Here is a 26,214-nt window from a genome sequence, read left to right on the forward strand (position 1 = left end):
TACTCATTCTACATCCTAGTGATATACTTACATATTGCATCCAAGGTACCTTAAATAAAATGTATAAACAGAACAGGTAGCTCAAAGATTCACCATTTGATCAATTACCATGAAAAACAGTCTCTACATTTGGAAATATTTAGAGAAAAATTGAAAGGTCATAGGAAGACTGTGACCACAATTAGTATAATAATAATAATAATAATAATAATAATAGAGAAAATATCATCTGGATCACTTACTGTAATAATCAGTTTTGATCTACTGCACAGATCAGGTCCATAACCAATGTTGCAAAGTGCATTTTGTGCAATGGGACAACAATGCAGTAGTTTACTGTTTACTTACAGTCTTCCGTGACATCACTCCTACTGCAGAGATCTAATTGGCAGTTGTGTTTACTGTGGTCCAAGTGCCGTAATGTCATTTATAGATCTGTAGTAGTCTGTCAGAGCTACATACATTATATTGTAGAATTACATATACTAGTGGTTACAATACCTCAACATCAACCGGTTTTCTGCAGTCTGAATTAAAGAACTTTTTGGGTATGTCAAAACTAATGAAGTTAAGAAGTGGACCGTGACCCAACTGAGGCCAACAGATTGCAACCTTAAGCATTCCTTGGATAAAAATACACTCATTGTATTTTATCCATTGTATCCTATTGACTCTCCTAGGTATTCACCCTCAAGTGTTTCAATTAAAGTTTGTTAATGAGTGTTATTTCAGATGTCTACTGGGTTATTTCAGATATCTGATATTTAAGAAAATATGTGGCTGTGTGGTTTCATTGGTTTCTAACAGTGATGTCTATAAGATATATCCCAAGTGCCATATATAGTCAATCTGCAGTGATGCTGAATGCCCCTAATTGTCTCATGAGAATACCCTCCTGCCCTCAACACATAGTTGTCCTGCAATGTCCAAAGCACAGTCAGTGTGCTCAATACTCACTGTAAAGCTGGCAACACTGCTCCAAACCCAGGCCATTGTGATGTCACACAATCATATCATGGCTATGCTCATTGGAGTATTTTCTTGCCCAGTTAGCAATTTATAGGATGAACTCCAAATTCCTTTTTGTACTTGACTCCCCAAAAATCTATTTTATAATTCTATTCTTGCTTTAGAAGAGCTAGTTTGTATACATGTTAGCTGTATTTAATGGCAGGTAGTGATAATGGTTCTCTGAGACACATTCCTGGCAACACTCATTCAACTCAGCAAGTGGTTTGGCTTCAATGCTCAGAGCGTTGTACGCTGTTCTCATATCTGAAGAAGTGCTTTATCTTGCACTTGATATGTTGCCGATATAAGCTCATAGAGTTCATTCTCTAGAGTCCCCCGTAAATTTGTAACCCCACTTATCTCTTAAATTTCTCTCAATTTTGCTTTTTTTAAATTTAATTGTTTTTGTTGGCTGTCCATAATTACTTGGCCACATAGTCTTCTGTATCTGTCATAGTGGTTGCTTGAAGTAAGGCTCAGAAGAACCATCCAGATAACAATTTTGCCCAGTCTAGTTCCATCTGTAATCATATTGCTGAATGCAAAAGCTCTATTCTCATACAAATGTGTATTCCTAGCTAATGAACTGTATAGTTTGCTACTGAAGCATGTATTGCACCACATATTCTCTGTTGCTACTTTTATTTTAGTGTCATTGTGAGGAGATTTGTACAGTTCTAGCTGGGCTAGAGTAATCATCTCTGTTTTGTACCTGTGCGTAACTTTTCACCACAAAACGAGTATGTAGTAATTATACTTATCGTGGTAAAAATTTCATACCAATCATATTTTAAATACAACTCAGTTGCTCTTTATAAATCATTTTTTAAATAAGTGAGGAATACTAGTATATAAACAATGGAATAAGTTTTTTATGTTGTGTCTGTACAGTTTGTCTACATCTTGGATCTGCTGAATGTATGTCATATAAAGGGAAAGGGAGAAAAGAGTTGCTACCATATTGATATCAAGAGTTTTACTGCTGCAGATAAATTCATTTTATATTTTTTTAAATAGCAAGCAGGGAGCAATATTACTATTGTAACACACACAGAATCTGCTCAATTTTAATTTTACACATTTTTAGGACCATTAAAAAAGATGCAAAATGAGCAAAGTGAATAACATATTGCGCTGTTTAACAGTACATCATATAAAAAAGTATATGCAGAAGAGAGATTTTTATATTTTTTATAGTGCCTTCATCTTTTGTTCTTGAAACTAGTGATAAGGATTTGCCATCTAAAGTACCCAGTTTTACTATATTAAAATGTTAACCTTTCCTTTCTGATTAAGTGCTCCATTGCATGATTCACACATGTTTTCATGTTCTATCATTTCTATAGATTATGCAGTATTTTCATTCTAACTCTGTCTAATTTCTATTGTCTTCTGATGATGTCCCTCCACATTCTTCTCTTTCTATTATGTTCCTTGCTATCATTTTAGGGTTGCTCTCTTCCAGCCTTCTTTATACCTTACACCTGTTAATTTACCCACACTTTTTTTCAGTTGACACTTGCTCTTTGAGCAGGTCACTATTTTTTGTGCACAATGTAACCCACATCCAAGACATGTAAGTTATTTCCCTCCCCAGAGCTGTTTCCAATACAATTGTTATTTGTCAAATAAAGTACATTTAATTATTCTTAAAGTAACTTTTTTTGTCATCCTTCTCCCCTTCCTGTCCAGTCGTGATTGTTTTTGCTGCTTCAAAATTAATTTCTGATAGATGATCCTTTGGAAGACCTTGGCATCAAGGACAGCTTTCAAGAACATGGAATGAGTCAAGACTACTACATGACTAATACACAGCACTATCTGCCGTTAGAATCTACTTCTGCTCACTGCATTAAAAATTACTGACAAATAATCTGTTACACTCTATCTGTCCAGAAGAACTACTGCTTTAGAAAACACTGCTGCTGTTTAAGCTTGTCATGTATAACACAAAAGTGTTATCTTTATCACCTACAATATTAATATTGTTTATAATAGTATATTGGTAACTGATGATGTGTTATAGATACCCACATTTTATAAGAATGGAAGCCTATTTAGAATGTACATAGTCACTTAATATTGGAGATGTGCTGTTCCAGGACTCTATTATTCTCCTAATTTGTAAAAGGAATGGCTAATAAAATATGTTTTCAGTTTTCTTATGAGGCTACTGGGAGTTTTAAGTTCTTGTCTATTACAAGAAAGAGCTGTTGTTCTATATTCCATTGCAAAGCCTGTGGAGGTAATATTTTTGCAACTTGTTAGTGATTGTGTAAATTGCTGATATCCTGAAATTGATTTTTCTTATTAATTATCAGCAAATTTTCTAAGAATTTTTAAAATGAATACTATCAAGAGAATATAACAATTTAAAGATCTTTCATAAGACTTCTGAAAGATGAGAGGTTATACACTTCACTCAATTTTCATATTGTTTACTTTTTAGAGCAAATACTTTCTTTTTTATCATTGTAAAATAAATATTTTTTGTTATTGTTAGATCTCAGTCCACTACAATACTTGTAGATGTGTTCTTCCAAGCAAGATTAACGCTAGTCTGTTGTACTGGATTAAGTTAGTCTGTTTTACTGGGTTTGATATGTGAAAGAAGGAAGAAAGAGACTCATATCTATATTTTAGAGGCTAACTAAAAATGTAGGCATAACAAAATTACAAAGAAACTTTTGTCAGTTAGGCACAATGGTGAAACAGAGTATAAAAATTTCTCAGATGTAGTTACTTATATGTTGTAGCACAGGGTGCAGCCATAATGGTAAACATGCCAAATTAGAATACTAACACAAAAGGCAATGTAGTTGGTAGCACATTTATATGAAAAATTTTATTTTGTGGGTACTTTCTGTTGATAGTTATTTTTTAAAGCAACAGCAAAATATGAAAACTACTATTGCCACAAAATATACATATTTTACATAAAAAAGTACTACACTGTGAAAAACTTCATTTAATAATATACCCTCAGCTACATTATAAGTAAACCTGAGGCACTGAAGCTCCATGACATTTTGGTCAATCATTATTCCACCATCATCAGTGTAGCAGAGATGCATGAGACTTAACTGTGCCACTGACCACTTCAAGCCCAGAACTAACACCTACAAAAATTGCAAAGGTTACTGGACATAAAAGCGAACAGGTTAAGCCACAACACAAATAGCTGTGATTCAATGAGAAGACCTTAGAACATCAATAATATGCAACATTGGTGGATGTAGTTACCCAACAAAATATCATGGAGCTTGTTGAGAACATCAGCTGCTCACCTGAGAATTTATACTTTGAAAATTTTGTGAGAATATTATTCTGACCAGGGTGGACTTATCCATGCATGTAAACTGCAATACCTACATTTGTGGGCACACTAACAATGGTTGAAAGCACAAGTGAAAACAAGCAGAATTGAAAAAAAAACTTTTTATTTTCAGGAGTTTTTATTTTTAAAGAAAGTCATAGATGTATTCAAACTGGGAGTGGGAATGTTTTTGGGAAGGTGGAAGCAAAATATGAGCTTCCATTGAAACATCAGTCATCACCATCTGTGGCTCTTGCCTCCAGTAATTTACTGCACTCAATTTTTGTAAAAACATAAGAAACGCACACAAAATTATTCACTCACTTTCTCACATATACAGCAGCACACAATGTATTACCTCAAAGAATTGCAGTGTTGGGAGTGATCAGTGGCTACAGTTTTATTTATTGGAAGGACTCTTTCCAAAAGATCAGATAGCTATCATTCTATTCTTAAGTTCCTGTCTACCGCTCAATGCGTCTTTTATTGAGCTGAACATTTTGTGTTTATTAGCTGCTATAAGTACTGAGCCTAAAATAGGTTTTATGTATAAAAAGGTATTTAATTTGTATTTTTTATTTTTCATCATTTAAATGTCTTTTCTCTGAATGTTGCATTTGAATATCTAGAACACACATATCAGCTCTGCTCAAGGTGACCTGCTGATTACATGCTGTGATATATAATAATTAATTGGATGTATCCAAGAAATCAGAAAATAGCACAAAGATGTAATCGTTCTGTTACTGGCAGAAGAAAATAATATCTCACTCAATTACATGTCTATAGACTGAATTATCTTCATAAATGAGGATGTCATTTGTTAAAAAAAGTGTGCAATGAAAATTGCAAAACTGCAACACTTTGATGAATGACTATTACTTACATAGCCTTTTTGTTTTATTTTGCAGAATTTTTTAGAGTTTCAGATTTTACCTCCATGGAGTTTAAGTTGTTTATCAATATTTCAACAGCATGGACTGAGAACAGATGTTGAGTTTTATAGCGATGGATATACGGCACACAGGAATTAATGAGGTAAAACTCCACACATATCCAGCCCACTTACTAACCTGTTGTAGTCTGGGTGGTGATGGAAATAGGAAGAATTTCATCAGAAGGCTTTTGGACAATTGTAGTAGTTTCTTGTTTGAATCCTGAAATTGAATCAAGGAAAATAAAGAAAAGCTATTACAGTCAGTGTTCTACAAGTATCTGGTGGACAACTGATACTTGAAAACAAGCAACGTGTAAAGCTTAGTAACAATAAACAAAGATTTAGTATGAAGGAAGAAGTACTTTGCTTATAATGCTACAATAAATTTTAGATAATTTATAATATACATCTTGGTAATGAAAAATTACAATCAACACAAAATAGCGAAATGAAAATTTGTAATGTATGTCATACATGATTATTAACCTTTTATTTCAGTTAGAAGCTAACCAAGCAAATCACTCATATGATACCAGTAATTCAAACTGAAACAATCTTTCAGCTCTACTGCAAGTCCACAATCCATTGATCTTTACTAAGATATAGTGATATTGCAGTTGGTTAGAATAAAACTGTATATAGTGTCATTCAGTAACATGCCATGAGTTGGCAAACTACTTTTGCGATTTTTGTGCTGTATTACTGAAAGTTAGCTTAGTGAGTATGCTCATGGAAGGATATGGTTTTGACCTCTATAACTTCTCATTACTTAATAAGCAGTTGGTATTGAGCCATCTTATAGTTTGTAATGAGAAATGTCACTTTTAATAATTGTGTCCCAAATGTTAAACTATGACATCTAAAAATCTGTGTTTGGACATACTACTCACCCAGTGCAGCCTAAGTAGATACTGTACTGGATTCTGATGGACAATACATACCACTATGCTGTTTGCTATTACTGATTACTCCATATGCTGTGAAGCATGGATGGTTCCTGAGGTTTCCAGGTATTTTACATAGGATGTCACTCAGTACTACTTCCTACTGTGCCAGATTAACACTCAAATGAACCAGTGAATGAATATACTTTATACTTAGTCAAAAATTTATTCATAATTGTCTTCCAACTGTAAGTATCAACAAACTGTGGACTAATACTGGAACAATGCTGTATATACTACTCCAGGCATCCATCTACATCATTATTCAGGGCTAAAAGATGTAAATGATTATACTGCAAGTTGTGGTGATTTTATAACTGGTTTTGAAAACCAGTTTTATTTATATTGTAATATTTCATCAAATATGACACACATTAAATGCTTTTATAATGTTTCATTCATGATGTAGCATTCTATTCTCATGCAATTTAGTTGAAACTATTACAGGGGATGACTAAAGAGATATACTTAGATGTGGTGGTATGAGAATTGGTCCAGACTGGAAGGTTCCCAAAGAGCTCCAGCCACACAGGAAGGTGCTGCGCAAAGTCTGTTAACAGCACTGTGCTCTGCTGTTCACCTATTGTCGATTCCACCCAGCCGTGCTTTGCTGCACCACTCAGTATTGGCTCACCAGCTATCCACAATGGAAGTGCACATTGTTGATCCCAGCAAGTGTGAGATTTGCTCCATAATTTGGTTTTTGCACATGAAAGGGACTCCACTCATGGATATTCATGATTAGTTGACACAAGTGTATAGCAACAAGTGTATGCCTGTTCAACATGTCCAAAAATGGTGTAGGAAGTTTAGTGCCCGTCAGAAGGAGGTCCTCGATAAAGAGTGGAGTGGACAACCTTCAGTTTCAGAGTTGGCTATCAGGATGGTCTAATGTGAAGTGCCTCAAAACATGAGGATCACATCCATGAACTAGTTTCTCAGTTTCCTGGGAGCTCTTACAGTACAGCTGAAAGAGCTTTGATGGAAAAAATTGTGTATCACAAGTGTTGTGCTCAATGGGTACCATGTATACTGACAGTAGAACACAAAGAGAAACGCCTTCACTGTGTTCAACAATTCCTTCAAAAGTGTCAAGAAGATAGGGAAGAATTGTTGAACTCCATTGTTATGGGAGACGAAATGAGTGTGTTATCATTTCACTCCTGAAACAAAAGAAAAATCCAAACAATGGCATCACCCAGTGTCACCAGTCACAGAGAAGTTAAAACAAACTCCTACTGCTGGCAAAATCATGGCCACTGTGTTTTGGGATCATAAGGGGATACTGGTGGTAAGTTTCATGGAACCTGGGACAACAATCAACTCAGACAATTATTGTGAAACACTACAAAAACTCGGGTGAGCTGTCCGTAACCTCAGGAAAGGACACTGACAGAAGCTGTAATGCTGCTTCACAATAAAGCCTGACATCATGCCTCCTGCCAAACCCAGGAATTTTTGACAAACTTTGTTAGGAGTGTCACGCCCCACTCATGTTACAGTCCAGATCTTGCACCTAATGATTATCACTTGTTCCCCAAGTTAAAGGAACACTTGGGTGACCAGTGCCTCTGGAGCAATGATGAAGTCAAAGAAGAGGTGTAACACTTCCTCAACAGCTTGTCGGTGGAGTTCTATGACGTGGGGATAGAGAAACTGAAGCACCATCTATGAAAATGCTTAGATAAAGATGGTGATTATGTAGAAAAATAGAACTAAGTTTCTTGTTTCCAATGATGTAAATTTCTATGAGAGAAACAGTGTTGTCCATTTGTAAAAATGAAGGGAACCTTACTTCTGGATCAACTCTCATATGTTACTGTGCTATATTCAAATTGTTCTGAAAGCAAGTGCTACCATGCAAAAATTGTTCACTGAATATTTTATATACTGGATTTTAACATTTTGCTTTTAAACTTATTATTTAATTACTGTAATAATGTCTGTTGAGTTTAGCTCATATTTGAGATTATTCATTATAAGATACGTGTAAAATTTTGCCTGTACTGCCAGAATTTAGGTAACCCATGCAAACTATTTGGAAAATGTGGGTCACATGATAATACCTCTTACAAAACATGCAGATGGAAATATTGCCTCGCTACTGAGAGTTGACAGTTCTCTTATTCTTTGGATTTGGCACACATCTGCATTTCATTATGTAAGCATGTTTGTGTTATTTAGTCATGAGCACATTGATTTTCTATTATCTTAACAAACTGGCAGACCAACAACCAGAACGCTTTAAAATACTGAGAAATGCCCAATATCATATTGGAAATATATATGTAAATAGCTAGAAATGTGGTTTCTCTCATTGCTCATAACAGCACTACAATGTTTCGAAGTAGTTACTACAACTGTAGAATTGGCATTTGCGCATATAAACATTATTTTCTTCTCTTTTCCTAATAATTATTCTTTTATTGTAACTAAATTGTGAAAGTGAAGAAATGTTTTAAATTAACTTGAATGGACATCTGGTGAAATAAATTGGAGTTCTGGTTCCTGCAGTGATAATTGTGTAATATCTTCTCACATAAATTCACAGACTGTTAAGTCAAAGCTGTTGTAGACTTCATTTAAAATGAGACTTGAATGAGAAGAATAGGAAGTCCAACATGGCTAAGTACAAAAATGTAATACTATGCACATCTTGCAGCCAGCAACACAATGTGACTACAAACTTTTCTTCATATTCGTCCAGCATTCTCTCTCAGAACATAATAGTGCTCGTAGATAAGTCATTATTTTTCAGTAATTGTCATACAGCAGTTCCAATTAAATGGTTGTAGAGCTGAGGAGAAGGTTAAATTCAAATATAATCCCAACAATTGATATCTGTATTGAATGTTACACAGAGCACATCTCGCATGTAACAACTACAGAGCTAGTTCAGCTAGAAACATTTTTTACTATTTCTTCGATGCCTTAGACTGGCTCTCAAAATATAATAATGATAACAATATGAAATAGGATAGATTGTTATTCACCACATAAAGCAGGAACTAAGTGGCAAACAAGCATATTGAAAGAAGACAGCTTGATATCAACTACCAAATTAAGTGCTTCATCAGATGTAGACAAAATACACACATTCGCACATGCATAACTGACACATACATGCCACTGTCATCTTTGGCTGATATGGCCTGACTGCAGTCAGCCTGGAGATGACAGGGGCCATGTGTGTGTGTCAGTTAAGTATATGTGAATGTGTGTGTGTGTGTGTGTGTGTGTGTGTGTGTGTGTGTGTGTGTGTGTGTGTGTGTGTGTGTGTTTTGGATACATCCAATAAAGGACTTAGCCTGATAATAGATTATATCAAGCAGTCTTCTTTCAATGTGCCTGTCTGTTACTCAATGCCTCCTCTAAGAATGAGTAGGAATTTAACCTATCTCATATTGTTGTATTCCATCCAGGGCTTCCCATTGTCTGAAAATATGATATTGGTTCTTCATAAATAAGATATACAACTTTTCCATAACTGTCACATAGAAGCTCTCAAAAGAAGAGGACCTCAGATGGGAAATAGTCCAAAATGATCAATATTTGTGATGAATGAATAGTTTTCAGTATGTTTAGACTAACTGCTGACAGTCTTGATAATAAAGATGATTGTAGAGCCATCCAAAACAGTAGCTGTATCAGCTTCACAACTTCTTCAGCAATTTAAATGGGAGTTACTGGATAAACTTAATTTCAGTAAGAATTTAATGACAGTTGTTCCAACTGTAATGGTGCTAATGTGGGAAAACAGGCATTTATTGTATGTGGTGTCTGTACATTAACCCTCTCTGAAATTCTATTCAAACTTGTATCTTCTGTTTACAGAACAGGCCAAACCCTGTGTGTTTGGGGCAGGGGGGGGGGGGGGGGGGAGGTGTAACCCGAGTATTTCAGTGCAAGTTCAAAAGAAATCATATTAGCATTTTGCATATCAGCAGTCAGTTGACATTGATACAGAAATTGCATGATCAGTTCACTGAAATGATTTAAACATTACTTTTATAAACAGAAGCCAGATTTTTATATGTAAGAGATTAAATAATGACACCAATGTATGTAAAAACTGAAAACCTACCTGATTCTGAATGTAGAAAACACTGGAGACACAGCCAACAAAGCTGAGCTGAAGCACCTTCGTTTAGTTTCGACAAATGTAGGCCAATAGCTGAACTAAATCTTATTATTAAGTAGTTAGCAGAGAAGCTTTGGGTCACAAAAGTGCTGAACACCCATAAAGAATTAAACTATTAAGAAAATGTGGATCAATTACATCAATTACTGACCCCCCCCCCCCCCTCTAATCTCTAACTAAATGATTATGTGAACAATCTCACAAATGATGCAACACAGACTGGGCATCTGCTTAGTCTCAGTTTCAGGGCTGTACCTAGGTGTCCCAATGAAAAGAAGCTTCCTGGCACCATAGAAAAAGAATATAAATAAATAATGAAAAATTAAAATGGGTAGGAAAATAGGAAAAATAGAATATACAAAATGCATTGATGAATATTCACAAATGTCTATTGCACACTGATGCTCAACAGTTGTTCTGTTTTTTGAATGCAAACTAAGCAGATTTTAGAGCTGATAGCTCACAGACATCTGACAGGTATATGACTTCTTCCAGTGCACCACCCAAGCAAAAGTCTCCAGTTCTCCATGTTTGTCGAAGGAAAACAACTAGGATATGTTCAGCACAAATCTGTTGAAGTTTGCCTGAAAAGAAGCATGACCTGGTGCCACAAGGAATTTGTTGTAAAGTAGGTACTTGTGGGGGAAGTGCGATCATAATAGTGTGGATGGATGGAAGAAATATCACATAAATTCTGCGACCAACTTAATGTCTTCAGCTGCTTATATTGCAGTTGGTGTCATAGACTCAAAACAGAAGTTATTTCATTCATGTGTAGTAAGTGTGGCACATGTACATGCTGTTAAGTAAGCTGTATTTTCATCATACTCTGCATCTGCTGCAACTGTGTTCCATACATTATCATGTAGAGTTTGCTTATATAGGACAAGCCCTTCTGCTCTGAGAGGTTCCCAGAAACTGAAACAGTAATATTGTGACATTTTATTCAGATACATTAGATTATTAATGATATTTCCTAAAACTGAATTTTACTATAGCCATTGAATATATTTAACAACTGTGAAAATAACATGCCAAAGCAGTGTGTAAAATATGGAGAGAAGCAAAGAAGAAAGAAAAAGAAACATGTTTCCTGGTTATCAACATGGCTGAATCAACCAACAGAAAAGGATGACTCAAAGATAAATATTATTATGCCCACAGGTTAGGATTATTTTTATTGTTGTGCTACTACAAATGTGCACCCTGTTAAAAACAAAATAATAAAAGAAGTGACAATGGACTCCTACTGTGTTTAAAGGAGTTTATCAATTTTAGTTAAACTGTGTATATCCAATTGGGTTACGCTAAACAGAGTGTAAAATGAAATTAGCCCTGCAAGTCACTTGTGTACTCCTTGTTTAATCTGTACTCTGACTTAATGTAATATAGTTCACATATTACACTTTTCATAATGTTTGTGAGGTACAGTGGACACAGGCTCTGAGTAGGTGATGTTGTTGGCTTAATTATTGCACTAGGAGATGCATTTTCAGTCTCTCTATCACATTTTAAAAACCTCACAATTACACAAACAATAAGACATTTAAGAACAAAAAAGAAATAATATTAGTTTGTCTGAGAACAATGCATGATTTCCCATCATCATCTAGCAGCACTGGATTGCCTATGTAGTTTGTTGAAACAGAAGTAAACCCCGCAGTTTTCCAACATACCAGCATTAACTTAGGAAGGTCATCCACCTGTTTGTATCATTGACCTTTCCCTTGGTATGAGTGCTTCAATTAAAATGTTAGTTCATCATGATCCCCAGATAATTTTGACACTCTTCATGGTCTTACATATTCCAAAGCCTTATTTCAATGTTCAGATACTGTATTAGCAAATAATCAATTCTTTACTGGTATGGGTTCTGTGTTCTTTTTTTTTTATTTTGCAAAACAGTATTTATTTTTCAGTTTCCCTCAAAATATGTTGTCTTTGCACATCTAAACTTTCTGAAATATTGGGAAAAAATAATGATGGAAAATTAGGCCTAAAAGTTTTTCTTGTTGTAACTGTGATTCTTTTACCTTAATAATTAGATTATATGGTTTGTAGAATAGTCATTGGTGTTGGTGGTTTCTCGACAAAGCTAAAAAAAATCACAAACTGTATGTGTTGTGGGAAATTATGTTTCTCATTGGGTACTCAGTTTTTTGATGCTCTTCTCTTCATGCAGATGTCTTTCTTATGAAAACATAGTCACAGAAGCAGTGCACTTTTCATTTATAAATGACACTCTACTTCATCAGGCTCTGCTTTTATAAAAATAATATTTATGTTCATAGAATGTATGTGGCTGATGTATTTAATAACTGTTTCCATCATGTGCCTAAAGAGAAATTTAAACATCTCTCTCTCTCTCTCTCTCTCTCTCTCTCTCTCTCTCTCTCTCTCTCTCTCATTAGTTTTGCCTTTAATTAGGTGTGTGTGTGTTTTCTGTACACTCTTCTTTCTTTGGTATCTTTTTCATCTGTCTGTTCTTCCTTTTATGACATTTTGGTAATGCTTTGAGTGGTCGATTTTTACATAGTGTAATTTATAATCTGTTCCTTTCCTGCTGCAGCTCTCTTTATATGCTTATTTTCTTCAATGGCAAGTTTTCAGTATAGGAAGTGGATGGATTTAAGTTGTAGGGATATAATTCAGGGAGCACAAGGTTATTTACAACTTTTACAGAAAGTGGAAAGCAATCATAACAGATGTAGGACATAAGAGAGAAGCAGTAGTTGAAAAGAGAGTGGGATGCTATTCAGGCTGTACATTCAGCAAGCAGTAAAGGAAATCAAAGGGAAAATTGGAATAGCGGTTAGAGTTTAGAGAGAATAATTCAAAAATCTGAGGGTATCCAGTGACACTGTAATTCTGCCAGAGATGGCAAAGGACTTATAGAGCAAACGAGTGGCATGGATAACATCTTGAAAAGACATTATAAGTTGAAAATCAGTAATTGTAAAACAAGGATAGTGCATTAGGGAATGAGACACTATAAGTAGTAGGTGTGTTTTGTTGTTATGGCAGCAAAGAAGAGAGGATGTAAAATGCATACTAGCAATGGTAAGAAAAGCACTTCCCAAAAAACTACATTTTTAACACCTAATATAAAACTGAATGTCTGAAAATACTTGTCTGAAAAGTAGCTTTTTACAGAATTGAAACATGATTGATGAACAGTTTAGGCTACAAGAGAATAGAAGTTTCTAAAATCTGGCACTCAGGAAGAATGGTGAAGATTACAAGGGTAGATCAGATAACTAATGAGAAGATGCTGCATGGAATTGGGGAGAATATGTACTTATGATACAACTTGACTAAAAGAATGGACTAGCTGGTAAGGACACATCCTGATAAATGAAGGAATTGTCACTTTAGTAAAGCAGGGAAGTATGGGGTCTAAAATTGGTAGAGGGAGTCCAACAACTGACTGCAATAAGCAGGCTCAAGTGTGTCTAGGTTGCAGTAGTTATGCAGAGATGAATAGTCCTACATGGGGTGGACTAGCATGGAGAGCTGCAACAAAGCAGTATTCATACTGAAGACCACAAACAACAGCAGCAATAACAACCACAACAGGTGTATTTGAATCATTAAGCATATGTGGAACCTGGTACTGTTGCTCGTTAGGGCTCAGATGTACTCAGATATCTAGTTTCAAGGTTTCTATGGGTCTGATCTACATAAGTAGACTAACAAGACTGTGGTGTGGTGTCTGAGACACAGGGTTGATGGTCAATAGCTGCATTCGATTAAGAATAAACTTAGCAAATTATGATTATAGTTCTGTATCAGAGTAGACAACAGGACAAATGGAGATTTGGGCTGCTCCTGGAAGTGTGCTCAGATAACTGAAGTGGTTGAGGTGACTGCTTGCAACAAGCAGGAAATCTAGGTTTGATTCCCAGTCCAGCACAAATTTTCATTTGTTCTTAAATATTTTACAGCTGATGTGGAACTGCAATTGCAATTTGGGCTCTGAATTATGATTTAAAAAACAGCAGATCAAATTCTACATTTTATATTTAATGGTCCTCAACCATTACTCAACATACATGGACACAGACTTAATAATACCTAAATCATCAACACACTAACCTCTTAATGAACCTATTTATGACCCAAAACTTCCAAATTTTACTTTTTTTTCTACATACTTCTATGCTCTCTTGAAATACATTGCATCAACAATTCATTTTTATGTTTATCTTGAAAATCAAAGGAGATACTTCAGTTGGGAGTAGCTAAACAGTATTATCCTGAGACAACTGGAGCTCAGCAAAAATCTCTGCAAATATTTGTTACAATATGTTATTTATTACACAGATGAAAAAGTATACAAATAAGTAGTTAGATAAGGTATACAAAATGAGAATCACGCACTACAATCTCATTAAAAATCCTTTTGCGTATGGTAGATTCTGAAGCATGGTGTGACACAATGGGATGTTATACTGAGGGCAATAGTACCATGTTTCTCTCTGGATGCTCTTCCCATGTACCTTCTCCTTTTTGAACAAACTGTGCACACTCGTGTTGGATTGCTCTAACTCTCTGTTGGCTTGATGACTCCTGGGAAATGTCTTTGAATCATCTGAAGAGGGTGGGACATTCATCCCGGTCAGCCTGGTTTAGGAGAAATGATGCTTCCTTTCTACTTCTCAATTATTTTTTCAGAGAGGGTCAACATAAATTCCAGTGAGTCCTTTCTCCCTTCAGATTTTTCATACAAAATGAACGAATTCCACACAGAAATTTCCAGGCAACAAAAAAATATTTCCTTGTAGGACTTCTTGCCTTGCTTTCTGGGTACTGGATATGATGCCATTCCTCCCATAGTACAGTTGTATTCAAACACAAACTTTGGCTTCATTATTATCTTTGACTTTTTCTGAGTCTCCACCATATTTACAGTGTGGATAGTTGAAAGAAGTACCACATCCTTCTCGTCCTTCCAATGCAAAGCTAGTATATTTTCTCGTCTTTCAGCTGCAATTTTCCCCTTTTTGTAATTTTAGATTTTGGAGAGGTTGTGGCATTTCTTTCCTGGTCATTTTTACTGTTCCATAACTATCAGTGGACTTCAAAATCAGAAAATCTGCTAACTGTGGAGATGTGTAAAAGTTATCTGTCATTAGACAGTAACCTTGCTTGAGGAGTGGTTTTGGAAGTGTCAAGACAACTTGTGATGACATTGGAAACTCCATAAAGTTTGCATCCAGCTTTGTCCTTTCCCCGTGTAAATAATCAGGGACCACATATATCTGCTAGCTGATTCACACAGCATGTAGAATTTTATTATAAATCTCGCCCAATTCAGTGGGATATACTGTACCCAACCCAATCTGCCCTTGTACAAAAGTAAAGTTTCATCCACCGTAATGTCCTGTTCTGGAACATAAGAACTTTTAAATTTGTTTTCAAGGTGCTGGTAAACTGGCCAAATTTTGTTCGACTTACGATTTGGATGATTTGTGGCAGCATATACTTCATTGTCAGAAATGTGAAGACACTTTTTTATTTGTCAAAACCTCTTATAGGACATTACGCCACTGAAAAAATGTAGTTCAAGTTTCTGTAAAACACTTTGTAAAATAATTAGAGCAAAGAAAATTCAAAGTTCTTCACATGATGGGGACAAAATGTTACAGCCAGTGGCTGAAATACGTTGGCTGATATAGTTAGCAATTTCCATCTGTATCATTTCCAGCAAACTCCTATTAAAAAGTGTTCAAATATTTGAAGTTCATCATCAGTAAAAGGAATCATACAACCAAAATTAGCACAAAATAGAAATCTTGGAGGAGCTCAATCAGTATTTGGATTGACAACATGCCACACTCTCACGTGAGATGAATCTATATCCGTGCCTTCCTGACATTCTTCTTTACTTGAGGAAAGAGTCATCACCAGATTCCAAAACAGATATGTCTTCCCATTGTTCTTTGTTACTGGAATGATCACTATTCATTTTAAACGACTCCAAACAGGTGTAATACTGCAACAACTGCACCAAAATGCTAATAAAGGTTGCAGAATTGTTGCAATGACAATAGAAACACTACTGATGCGAGTATAATCTAGTTGGAAAATATCTCTCAACTCCCAAGTCTCCTAAAGGCTTCAAGAGCAACACCCAGCAGCAATACACCCCAAGCAAAACACGAAAAACGCCAATTAGCGGCAGCAGAAGGAACAACAATGACTATAACTGGTTTCTGTTGCTAACTAGTGGCAACAGAAGGAACTACAATGAGTATAATTGGGGTGGTGTTGCATGAATGTGAGGGAATCTGAATCCTGAGATGGAGAAAGAGAAGAAACAAAGAAACAGAGAGGGGGAAGAGCAATGGGAATTGGCAGCAACCATATGAACATAGTGTTTCAAGTGTTTCATTAAATTAATGTCTAACAAGCTCAAGTAATGTCAGTAAATGATATGTGCACTGTTTTTATGATGGTTTCATGTGACTAATATTATCACAAATAACGAAACAGCATAAAACTGGGAGTACTTAGAGCAAAAACATCTAATGTGAAAACTTCCACAGCTGGAACTGTTACTTTTATTAAAACCTCCATGCAATTATGCAGTGGTTCCCTGGACTTTTTTGAGGTACCGAATGTTTCTTCCCCACATGTGGATGACATTTTGAGGAGGTCTCTGACTTGGATAAGCATCCAATTCCTATCCTGTCTGCTTAAGTAAACATTTGCTAGCATGTACTTCAGCATAGAGATATGACGTCAATTAAATTTCTTTAAGTTGTTGTCAACTGTACTTATATTGTCCAGTGTGGAAGACAGATAAGTGGCACAATGGGACCTTGTACAGGGAGCAATAGTACCATGCTTCTCTCTGGATGCTCTTCATAACCAAACAACAAGTATCACAAAGCTTCTCACATCCCTCTTTTTTGATTAAAATTATTACCTAGAGAGGGAACCTCTGTCTACCAGCCTTAAATACTTCTGTAACTTACCTGAGAAAGTGGAATGTACAAACTATGAAGAGAATGGTACAGAGCAATGTTACATTCATTCATATCTACTGTCTGTGAAGAAGATCTTAAGAAATCAAGCACTTAATTTATTTTGTCATTTCCTGGTGATATTTCTCTTCTGTTTCTAGCACAACTTTGTTGATAAGAACTTCATTTAAAGCATAAAAGTCAAACTATATGGTATACAAGACTCAGCAGAAATGATAGTTCTTTAGCTCAAAAACATAGTGTTACCTCGATATATGCACCCCAGATCTACTGTATCTCATGGTACCTGAGATTGTTGCAAAATGTGAACATTCTTTCTCCAAGCTAAAAATAATTTTTAAAAATTTACTTACTTCTACATAAATATTTATTCCTGTAGGATAATACACCATTATACAGATACAAGAAAGGAAAAAACCATTTTAGTAAGACAATAATATGGGTCACTAAGTATACACTTCATTAGCAACTTGTATTTTAACAAGGATACTCACAAATGTGTACTTCCTTCAAATTAACTTTTTGTGTCTTGTGTTGTAATTAATTAATTTTTAATGCTTTTTTTCTGAATTCAGAAAAGTTCTATTACTACTTAAAATATGTATATTCATGAAAACAGTTTTTGTATTTTATTAAAATTTAACTTGGGTAGTGGTTGTATTTATTATGTACATGGATTTAGGGTGTCTTACACAAAAAAGTGAATATCAACTAAATTCTCAATTTTTGAAACCCTATGCCATAAAGTAGTAGTCAGTAGCTGTTTCCTGAAGTGGGGCCTTCTCCCCACCCCCACTATGCACACAACACAGACAAGCCAGTATGATGTGTTGCTTTGCTTTGGACAGCCAACAATATGTAACAACAAAAGTTTCAGGCATCGTGTCTTAAGTGAGCTTAAATTGTGTGTGTGTAATTGTTAAAAATTGCATTTGAAAAAACTATGAAATGGAAAGAGACCAAACAATCATGAACTTGTTTCAAAAGGCAATGGCATGGCTCCACGTGTTGTGGAATGCTGCTATGAGGAAGCAGTGAGAGCAGCCCCATCGATAAAAACTGAGGATGAAGCAAAGAAGACTAAGTGTCTTACTTGCATAGTGAAAAGGCTTATTTGATTATGAAGCTTAATGTTGTCAAAATAAGCTTATTTCTCCATTATATTTTCACCTGATCTGTAGTCTACAGGTTTTGCCAATTGTAATGACTAATTTTTGGAATATTGTGCAGAATTGTAGTAGTTTTGTTTGTTTCAAGTTTGTAGTTTGGTTGCAGAAAGAAGCAGCTTTGCTGCATACTGTTTGGTTTTTGTATTATGGATATGGACACTCAACTTTAGGATTTACTTAGAAGTGAAGTACTGAACCAATAGGCTTATAACAAAATGAGTTACACCAATATTTTTCTTGTTTAATTTCTTAGGCTATAAGAGAAATTTGGTTTTAATGTTCAATAACTATTTTTATTAATGTTTATAGTATGAATCGTCTGGGTTCTTAGTGTCCTTACTAGGAACTGCTCCCTTTAAATCTCTTGAAACATATTAGTCTGATGTTAATGAAACTTAAATAAGTTAAAACAATTGGTATTGATAGTGTAAATCTCAACTTACAGAATTTTTCAATCACTCAGAAAAGGTTTTTATAATTTTTCTAAAGTAACTTTTTCTCAACCCAATAGAAATGTACAAATGAAAGCACATGTTTGTTCTGAAGCTTTTTTCATGATAATCTGTAACTAAAACACTGAGACTGTTCAGTGTGATACTGATTTTATAGGGAGTAATACTGAAGAGTGGTTGTATGAATGTTGGGCTATATTGAAGTAACTTTTCTGTGGTGGAGATGCTACACCAAAATGCTGACTGTTCATTGGCTGAAAAGTATCTGTGACAAAAGTTACATTCAAGTTATAGTCAGTACAACTTTTTTTTTTGAGACATGGGCTGTTTAGTAAGTTGCCAGGAAGTGGTGAGCAGTTTTGGAGCCTGGACTTAGTGTTGATAGCATTTCCAGTTGGTGATACGTTCTGACTACTTGCTGTGATAGAAATGATGCATCAAAATGACAAGGTTTCAAGACAGTGTGTTATAACAGTATTCATGTTCACATATCATAATTACTGCAATGAATATAAAACCTGAAATGTAATGAAATTAAGGCAACAGCACATGGTCAAATAAATAAGCATTTCACTGTGTAATGAATTCTGCAGTGCTGCTAAGTTCATGCTGAGGTGACAAAACTCAAGCGATAGCTCTTAATATCGTGTCGGACCTCCTTTGGCCTGGTGTAGTGCAGCAACTCAACATGGCAGGGACTCAACAAGTCATGGGAAGTCCTCTGCAGAAATATTGAGCCATGCCATCCATAACAGCAAAAGTGTTGCCGGTGCAGGATTTCATGAACAAATTGACTGTCACATAAATGTTTGATGGGATTCATGTTGGCAATCTGGTTGGCCACACCATTTGCTCAAATTGTCCAGAATGTTCTTCAAACCGTGAACAGTTGGGGCCTGGTGACATGGTTTATTGCTGAATAACTGCAAATGGCCTCCAAGTAGCCAGACATAACCATATCCTGTGAATGACTGGTTTAGTTGGACCAGAGGACCCAGTCCATTCCATGTAAACTCAACCTACCCCATTATGGTGCCACTATGACTTGCACAGTGCCTTGTTGACAACTTGGATCCATAGCTTCATAGAGTCTGCACCATGCTCAAACCCTATCATTAGCTCTTACCAACCAAAATCATGATTCTTCTGATGAGCCCAGGAGAGGTGCCACAGGCAATGCTGTGCTGTTGACAAAGTCACTCATGTTGGTTGTCTGCTGCTGTAGCCCATTAACACCAAATTTTGCTGCCCTGTCCTAATGGATATGTTCATTGTACATCCCACACTGTTTTCTGTGGCTATTTCTTGAACTGTTTTTCTTTTAGAACTGATGACTCTACTCAAATGCTGCTTCTCTCAGTTGTTAAGTGAAGGTCGTCAGCCACTGCATCAACCATGATGAGAGATAATGCCTGGAATCTGTATTCTTGGGACACTCTTGACACTGTGGATCTTGGAATATGGAATTCCTTAATGATTTCCAAAATAGAATGTACCATTCCACATTCAAAGTTGTTAACTCCTGTCATGTGCTCATAATCTCATTGGAAACCTTTTCATATAAATCATCTGAGTACAAATGACAGCTCCAGCAATGCACTACACTTTTATACCTTGTGTGCATGATACCACAGCCATCCGTATGTGTGAATATCACTACCCTATTACTCTTGTCACCTCAGTGCAAAGTGGCAGGAGCAGTACCTCTCACGAAAACTTCCCAATTCTATTGATGAGTTCCAACTGGTATTATGGGGATCAGACTTCAAGAAAATTTGGACAGATTACGTGTCAGCCATATTACCTGTTGATGATACCACCATATTCAACACAGTTTAACCTTAAACAAGACAGAAAGAAATCATATAGATTTCATATTGGTTCTCCAACCATGTTAACTCTAAAATACATGTTTAGATGTATATTAACTTATGGCTTTGGTAGGATGAAGTTGTGAAAATTAAAAAAATATCTTTTATGTAAACAATGCAAAACTTTGATTTTGATTGACTTCACACTGCATAGAGGTCAGATATTAAAAATGTTTAAGACAATGTTACAAAATTTATGTAGCCCTTTTACATAACCTTGATGAAATCCTTGTACTCAAGAAAGACAACAGACCTTCTCTGTCTGAACAGTAAATTATAAACTATTCATAACACTCATTTAAACTAATTATTTAGAGCATTGTAAAGATAAATGGATGCAAACTGGATAATGTTGTGTAACACATTTATTGTAGTAATGCCATCATTATTTCTTTAAGAAGAGCTATATAGCTTTATGTATTATCAATTCCATGAAGGTTATTTTGGGTTCTCTTCTCAATAAAACAGACATTGTACTACTGCTGGATGTTAAACGAGGACCTGTATGACTGTCACAATAATAGTCTATCTTGAACGAGTTACATGTATTTCAGGAGGTGCTTCACAGACATGTCCATGTAAGAATAATATTTGTGAAAAAGTAGCAGGTTGTGATTTGTAGACCATCCCCATGAACCTGTTCACTAGCTAAAACAGATATGCATTGTTGGAATGCTTGACTTTAATTATTTTCTTTCTTTTACAGCCAGGGTGGATATGTGTTAGGCAAACTACGTGGTTCATAATATTGGGAGATATGTTGGTCATCCTCCAATGATGAAGAAAAGCTGAGAGCATAAAAGAGCCTTGGACCCCATTGGATACTTTCAAGTTTCCAGTTACTGACAATAAGAACTTCTGTTTATAACATCATTGGACTACCAGACACTTGTGGCTTGTGTATTCATACCTCATGTAGGGAGCAAATGGTAAAATATGTGTTTCACTTGGAAAAATGCAAGGTAGTCGTGGTCATCAAGAACTTAGAACTTTTGTTGGAAGCCATTTACTAACTGGAACAATACTTTATAAGGCTTTGATCACCATACAGCTACAAAATATTATGAATTCATTGTCAAGCATGCAGCATATTTTCTAGGAAGGCAAAGCACTTGGTGTTGCAGGGTTCATCAATAAAATAATAAAACTGCTAAAGAGAACAAAAAAAGACTGAAAGCTATTGTGGAAACAATTCTCCCATGTGAAAGACAGAAAAGTGTCCTAAGAGGATGCTATGATTCTGGAAAAAAACAAAATATATGAACCCACAAATGATGATGTTAATATTAGAGCACTGCATTTTCATGAACAATCTGACAATGAAGCACTTATGAATCACTTACTTCCACAAAACATCCACAGTGGAGCCATGTGTATCTCTTTAGGAATTCAGAATGATATTACTGAACTGTGTGGTAACACTATTCAAGTGCAAGTACTTAAAACGGTCAAAGAGGCAGTTTTTGTATTGTGTTGGTTAACAAAACAGAAGGCATCACAACAAGGACAACTAGTATTATGTTTATAATACAAAGACTGTTCATCTGGACAACTGATTATCAGAGAAGATTTTCTTTTATTTATCTATGTAGAAAATGTTTCAATTCGTGCATTGGCAATGACAGTTATAGTTCAGTTCTAAGCAAAGAAGGGAAAGCAGAAAGGTGGAAGGAGTATATAGAGGGTCTATACAAGGGTGATGTTCTTGAGGACAATATTATGGAAATGGAAGAGGAAGTAGATGAAGATGAAGTGGGAGATATGATACTGTGTAAAGAGTTTGGCAGAGCACTGAAATACCTAAGTTGAAACAAAGCCCTGGGTGTAGACAACATTCCATTACAACTGATGATAGCCTGGGGAGAGCTAGCTCTGAGAAAACTCTACCATCTGTGAGTAAGATGTATGAGACATGTGAAATACCCTCAGACTTCAAGTAGAATATAATAATTCCAAGCCCAAAGAATGCAGGTGTTGACAGATGTGAAAATTAACAAACTATCAGTTTAATAAGCCATGGCTGCAAAATACTGACAAGAATTCTTTACAAACGAATGGAAAAACTGGTAGAAACTGACCTCGGGGAAGATCAGTTTGGATTCTGTAGAAATGTTGGAACATGTGAGGCAATACTGACCCTACGACTTATCTTAGAAAATAGATTAATGAAAGGCAAACCTATGTTTTTAGCATTTGTAGATTTAGAAATTCTTTTGACAATGTTGACTGGAATACTCACTTTCAAATTATGAAGGTGGCAGGAGTAAAATTCAGGCAGTGAGAGGCTATTTGCAATTTGTACAGCAACCAGATGGCAGTTATAAGAGGCGAGGTTCATGAAAGGGAAGCAATAATTGGAAAGGGAGTGAGATAGGGTTGTCGCCTATCCCCGATGTTCTTCAATCTGTATATTGAGCAAGCAGTAAAGGAAACAAAAGAAAAATTCAGAATAGGAATTAAAATCCATCAAGAAGAAATAAAAACTTTAAGGTTCGCCGACGAAATTGTAATTCTGTCAGAGACAGCAAAGGACCTGGAATAGCAACTGAATGGAAAGATATAAGATGAACATCAACAAAAGCAAAACGAGGAGAATGGATTGTAGTCGAATTAAATCAGGTAATGCTCAGGGAATTAGATTAGAAAATGAGACGCTTAAAGAAGTAAATAAGTTTTACTATTTGGGGAGCAAAATAACTGTTGATCGTCGAAGTAGAGAGGATATAAAATGTAGACTGGCAATGGCAAGGAAAGTGTTTCTGAAGATGAGAAATTTGTTAACATCGAGTATAGATTTAAGTGTCAGGAAGTTGTTTCTGAAAGTATTTGTATGGAGTGTCGCCATGTATGGAAGTGAAACATGGACGATAAATAGTTTAGACAAGAAGAGAACAGAAGCTTTCGAAATGTGGTGCTACAGATGAATGCTGAAGATGGTTAGATCACATAACTAATGAGGAGGTATTGAATAGAATTGGGGAGAAGAGGAGTGGCATAACTTGATTAGAAGAAGGGATTGGTCGGTAGGACATGTCCTGAGGCATCAAGGGCTCCCCAATTTAGTATTGGAGGGCAGTGTGGAGCATAAAAATTGTAGAGGGAGACCAAGAGATGAATACACCAAACAGATTGAGGATTTAGGTTGCAGTAGGTACTGGGAGATGAAGAAGCTTGCACAGGATAGAGTAGCATGGAGAGCTGGATGAAACCAGTCTCTGGACTGAAGACCACAATAACAACAGTAAAGGCCTAATGACAATAAAATTATCTTATCATCCAATGTGATTTTATTTAACACCTCTTCCACCTTCTAAAGTCCTGAAATTTATTATTCCTAACTGACAAGTAGTCAATAATGTTACGTTACTAAGTTTCACATTGTATTTTATTTAACCAACCATTGTACAACAATATGTGTGCACAGAAGTAGCTGGGTTAAACTTACAGTCTGAAGCAGTCCCTCTGTCCACTATTCTCAACATTCCTTAGGACAGGTTTGAATATCAGAATCCTAGGAACTGCGGCACTGGGGCATCCAGTAACGCAACCCAGAGTACACTTTCCTCCACCCAGAGTCTTTAACTATGAGCTGTGTCTTTCTAGAGGGAAGTTGACATGGACTTACCATACTGTCTGCTGTATGGGTTGGTAAGCACCCCATCCATTCCATGAAGTGGTTCATCAAAATTATAATACAGATAGTAACTGCTGTGTGACATGAATGTGTGGATTAAAAAGGGAAAAAACCATCTCACACTACCATTTACTTATAAATAGATCATGCAGATACCTCTCTGTTATCCTTTCATTCTTTAGATATAAATGTGACTGCATCTATTCTTCATTTTTTTTGGGGGGGGGGGGGGGGGGGGGCTAACAATGAAATTAGATGATGACAATACAGGAGTATGGTATGTAATATTGACTTATACAAAATAGAATCCTACTCACTGTAAAGGTGACACAATGAATTGCAGAGAGGCGCAACAAAAAGACTGTTACACTCTGAGCTTTCAGCCAAACCTTTTCCAGAAAAGAAAGGAAAACACACAGAAGCACACATATCTCACACACACATCTTCAGATAGTCAGGCCACAGTGGCATCATTGCATTGAATGAAAATAGCAATCTGGAATGGAGCAGGGAAGAGGGAGGGTATCAGTGTACAAATGGGGAAGAGCAGAGTGCTGTCTCACAGAGCATGCAAAGACTAGAAGGTGGCAGGATAAGGCTGTCAGATGTAGCATCATGAGGCTGTGGGAGTGGGAGGTGAGGGTGGGGGAATGGGGAGGGGAAAAGGAGAGGAGCAAGAAGGGGAAAGATCAGAGGGTGCTTTGGCAGAGAGCAACAGCAGTGAGGGTGTGTAGTTGTGTGAACTGGGAGCAGTAATAGGAAAGAGAGGGTGGAAATAGTTGGGTGGAGGGTGTGGGGACAATAGATTATCACAGACTGAGGCTGGGCCAGCCACGGTAGCAGAGCAGTTCTAGGCGCTTCAGTCTGGAACTGCACAACTGCTATGGTCGCAGGTTCGAATCGTGCCTCAGGCATGGATGTGTGTGATGTCAAAAAATGGCTCTGAGCAGTATGGGACTTAACATCTATGGTCATCAGTCCTCTAGAACTTAGAACAAACTTAAACCTAACTAACCTAAGGACATCACACAACATCCAGCCATCACGAGGCAGAGAAAATCCCTGACCCCGTCGGGAATCGAACCCGGGAACCCGGGCGTGTGAAGTGAGAACGCTACCGCACGACCACGATGCGGGCTGTGTGATGTCCTTAGGTTAGTTAGGTTCAAGTAGTTCTAGGGGAGTGATGACCTCAGATGTTAAGTCCCATGGTGGTCAGAGGCATTTTAGCCATTTTGAACTGAGGCTGGGATAATTTTGGGAGCAGAGAATGTGTTATAAGGATAACTCCCATCTGTGCAGTTCAGAAGATCTGATGGTGGAGTGGAGGATTGAGATGATTGGCGTTATGAAGTAGCCACTGAAACCAAGCATGTTATGATCAGCTGTAGGCTGAAGTTCAAGAGATTACTCAGGACGAATCAAAATGCATACAAGTGGGATACAAAAGTACTGGGGGATGATGAGATACACTTGAAGTTCTTTACGGCCATAGATACAGTAATAAGGAATAGCTCAGCAGCCAACACAGTTGAAGAGGAGTAGACATCTCTACAAAATCACCTAAGTTGGAAAGAAAAACATAGGTACAAACAAAGTAACTGCAAAGAAACCACGGGTAACAAAAGAAATACTTCAGTGTATTGATGACAGAAGGATGTACAAAAATATTCAGGGAAATTCAGGAATATGGAAATACAAGTTGCTGAGGAATGAAATAAATAGGAAGTGCTGCCTACCAGAGGGGTGA

At 36.3% G+C, this 26,214-nt stretch overlaps 1 protein-coding gene across 4 annotated transcripts in view; it reads right to left on the minus strand.

The window, feature by feature from the left end:
* Positions 1 to 26,214, minus strand: part of LOC126355024 (fibronectin type III domain-containing protein 5) — a 1,528,277-nt gene that overhangs the window by 50,000 nt on the left and 1,452,063 nt on the right. For 2 of the 4 annotated variants that reach the window (XM_050005169.1, XM_050005168.1), the window contains one exon: positions 5,401 to 5,484. The exons of the other annotated variants lie outside the window; for them this stretch is intronic. In XM_050005169.1, coding sequence (XP_049861126.1) covers positions 5,401 to 5,484 — 84 coding nt within the window. The remainder of the gene's footprint in view (positions 1 to 5,400; positions 5,485 to 26,214) is intronic. 4 annotated transcript variants of the gene reach the window in all.

The sequence above is a fragment of the Schistocerca gregaria genome, chromosome 3, assembly GCF_023897955.1.
Source record: "Schistocerca gregaria isolate iqSchGreg1 chromosome 3, iqSchGreg1.2, whole genome shotgun sequence".
NCBI classification, from domain to species: domain Eukaryota; kingdom Metazoa; phylum Arthropoda; class Insecta; order Orthoptera; family Acrididae; genus Schistocerca; species Schistocerca gregaria.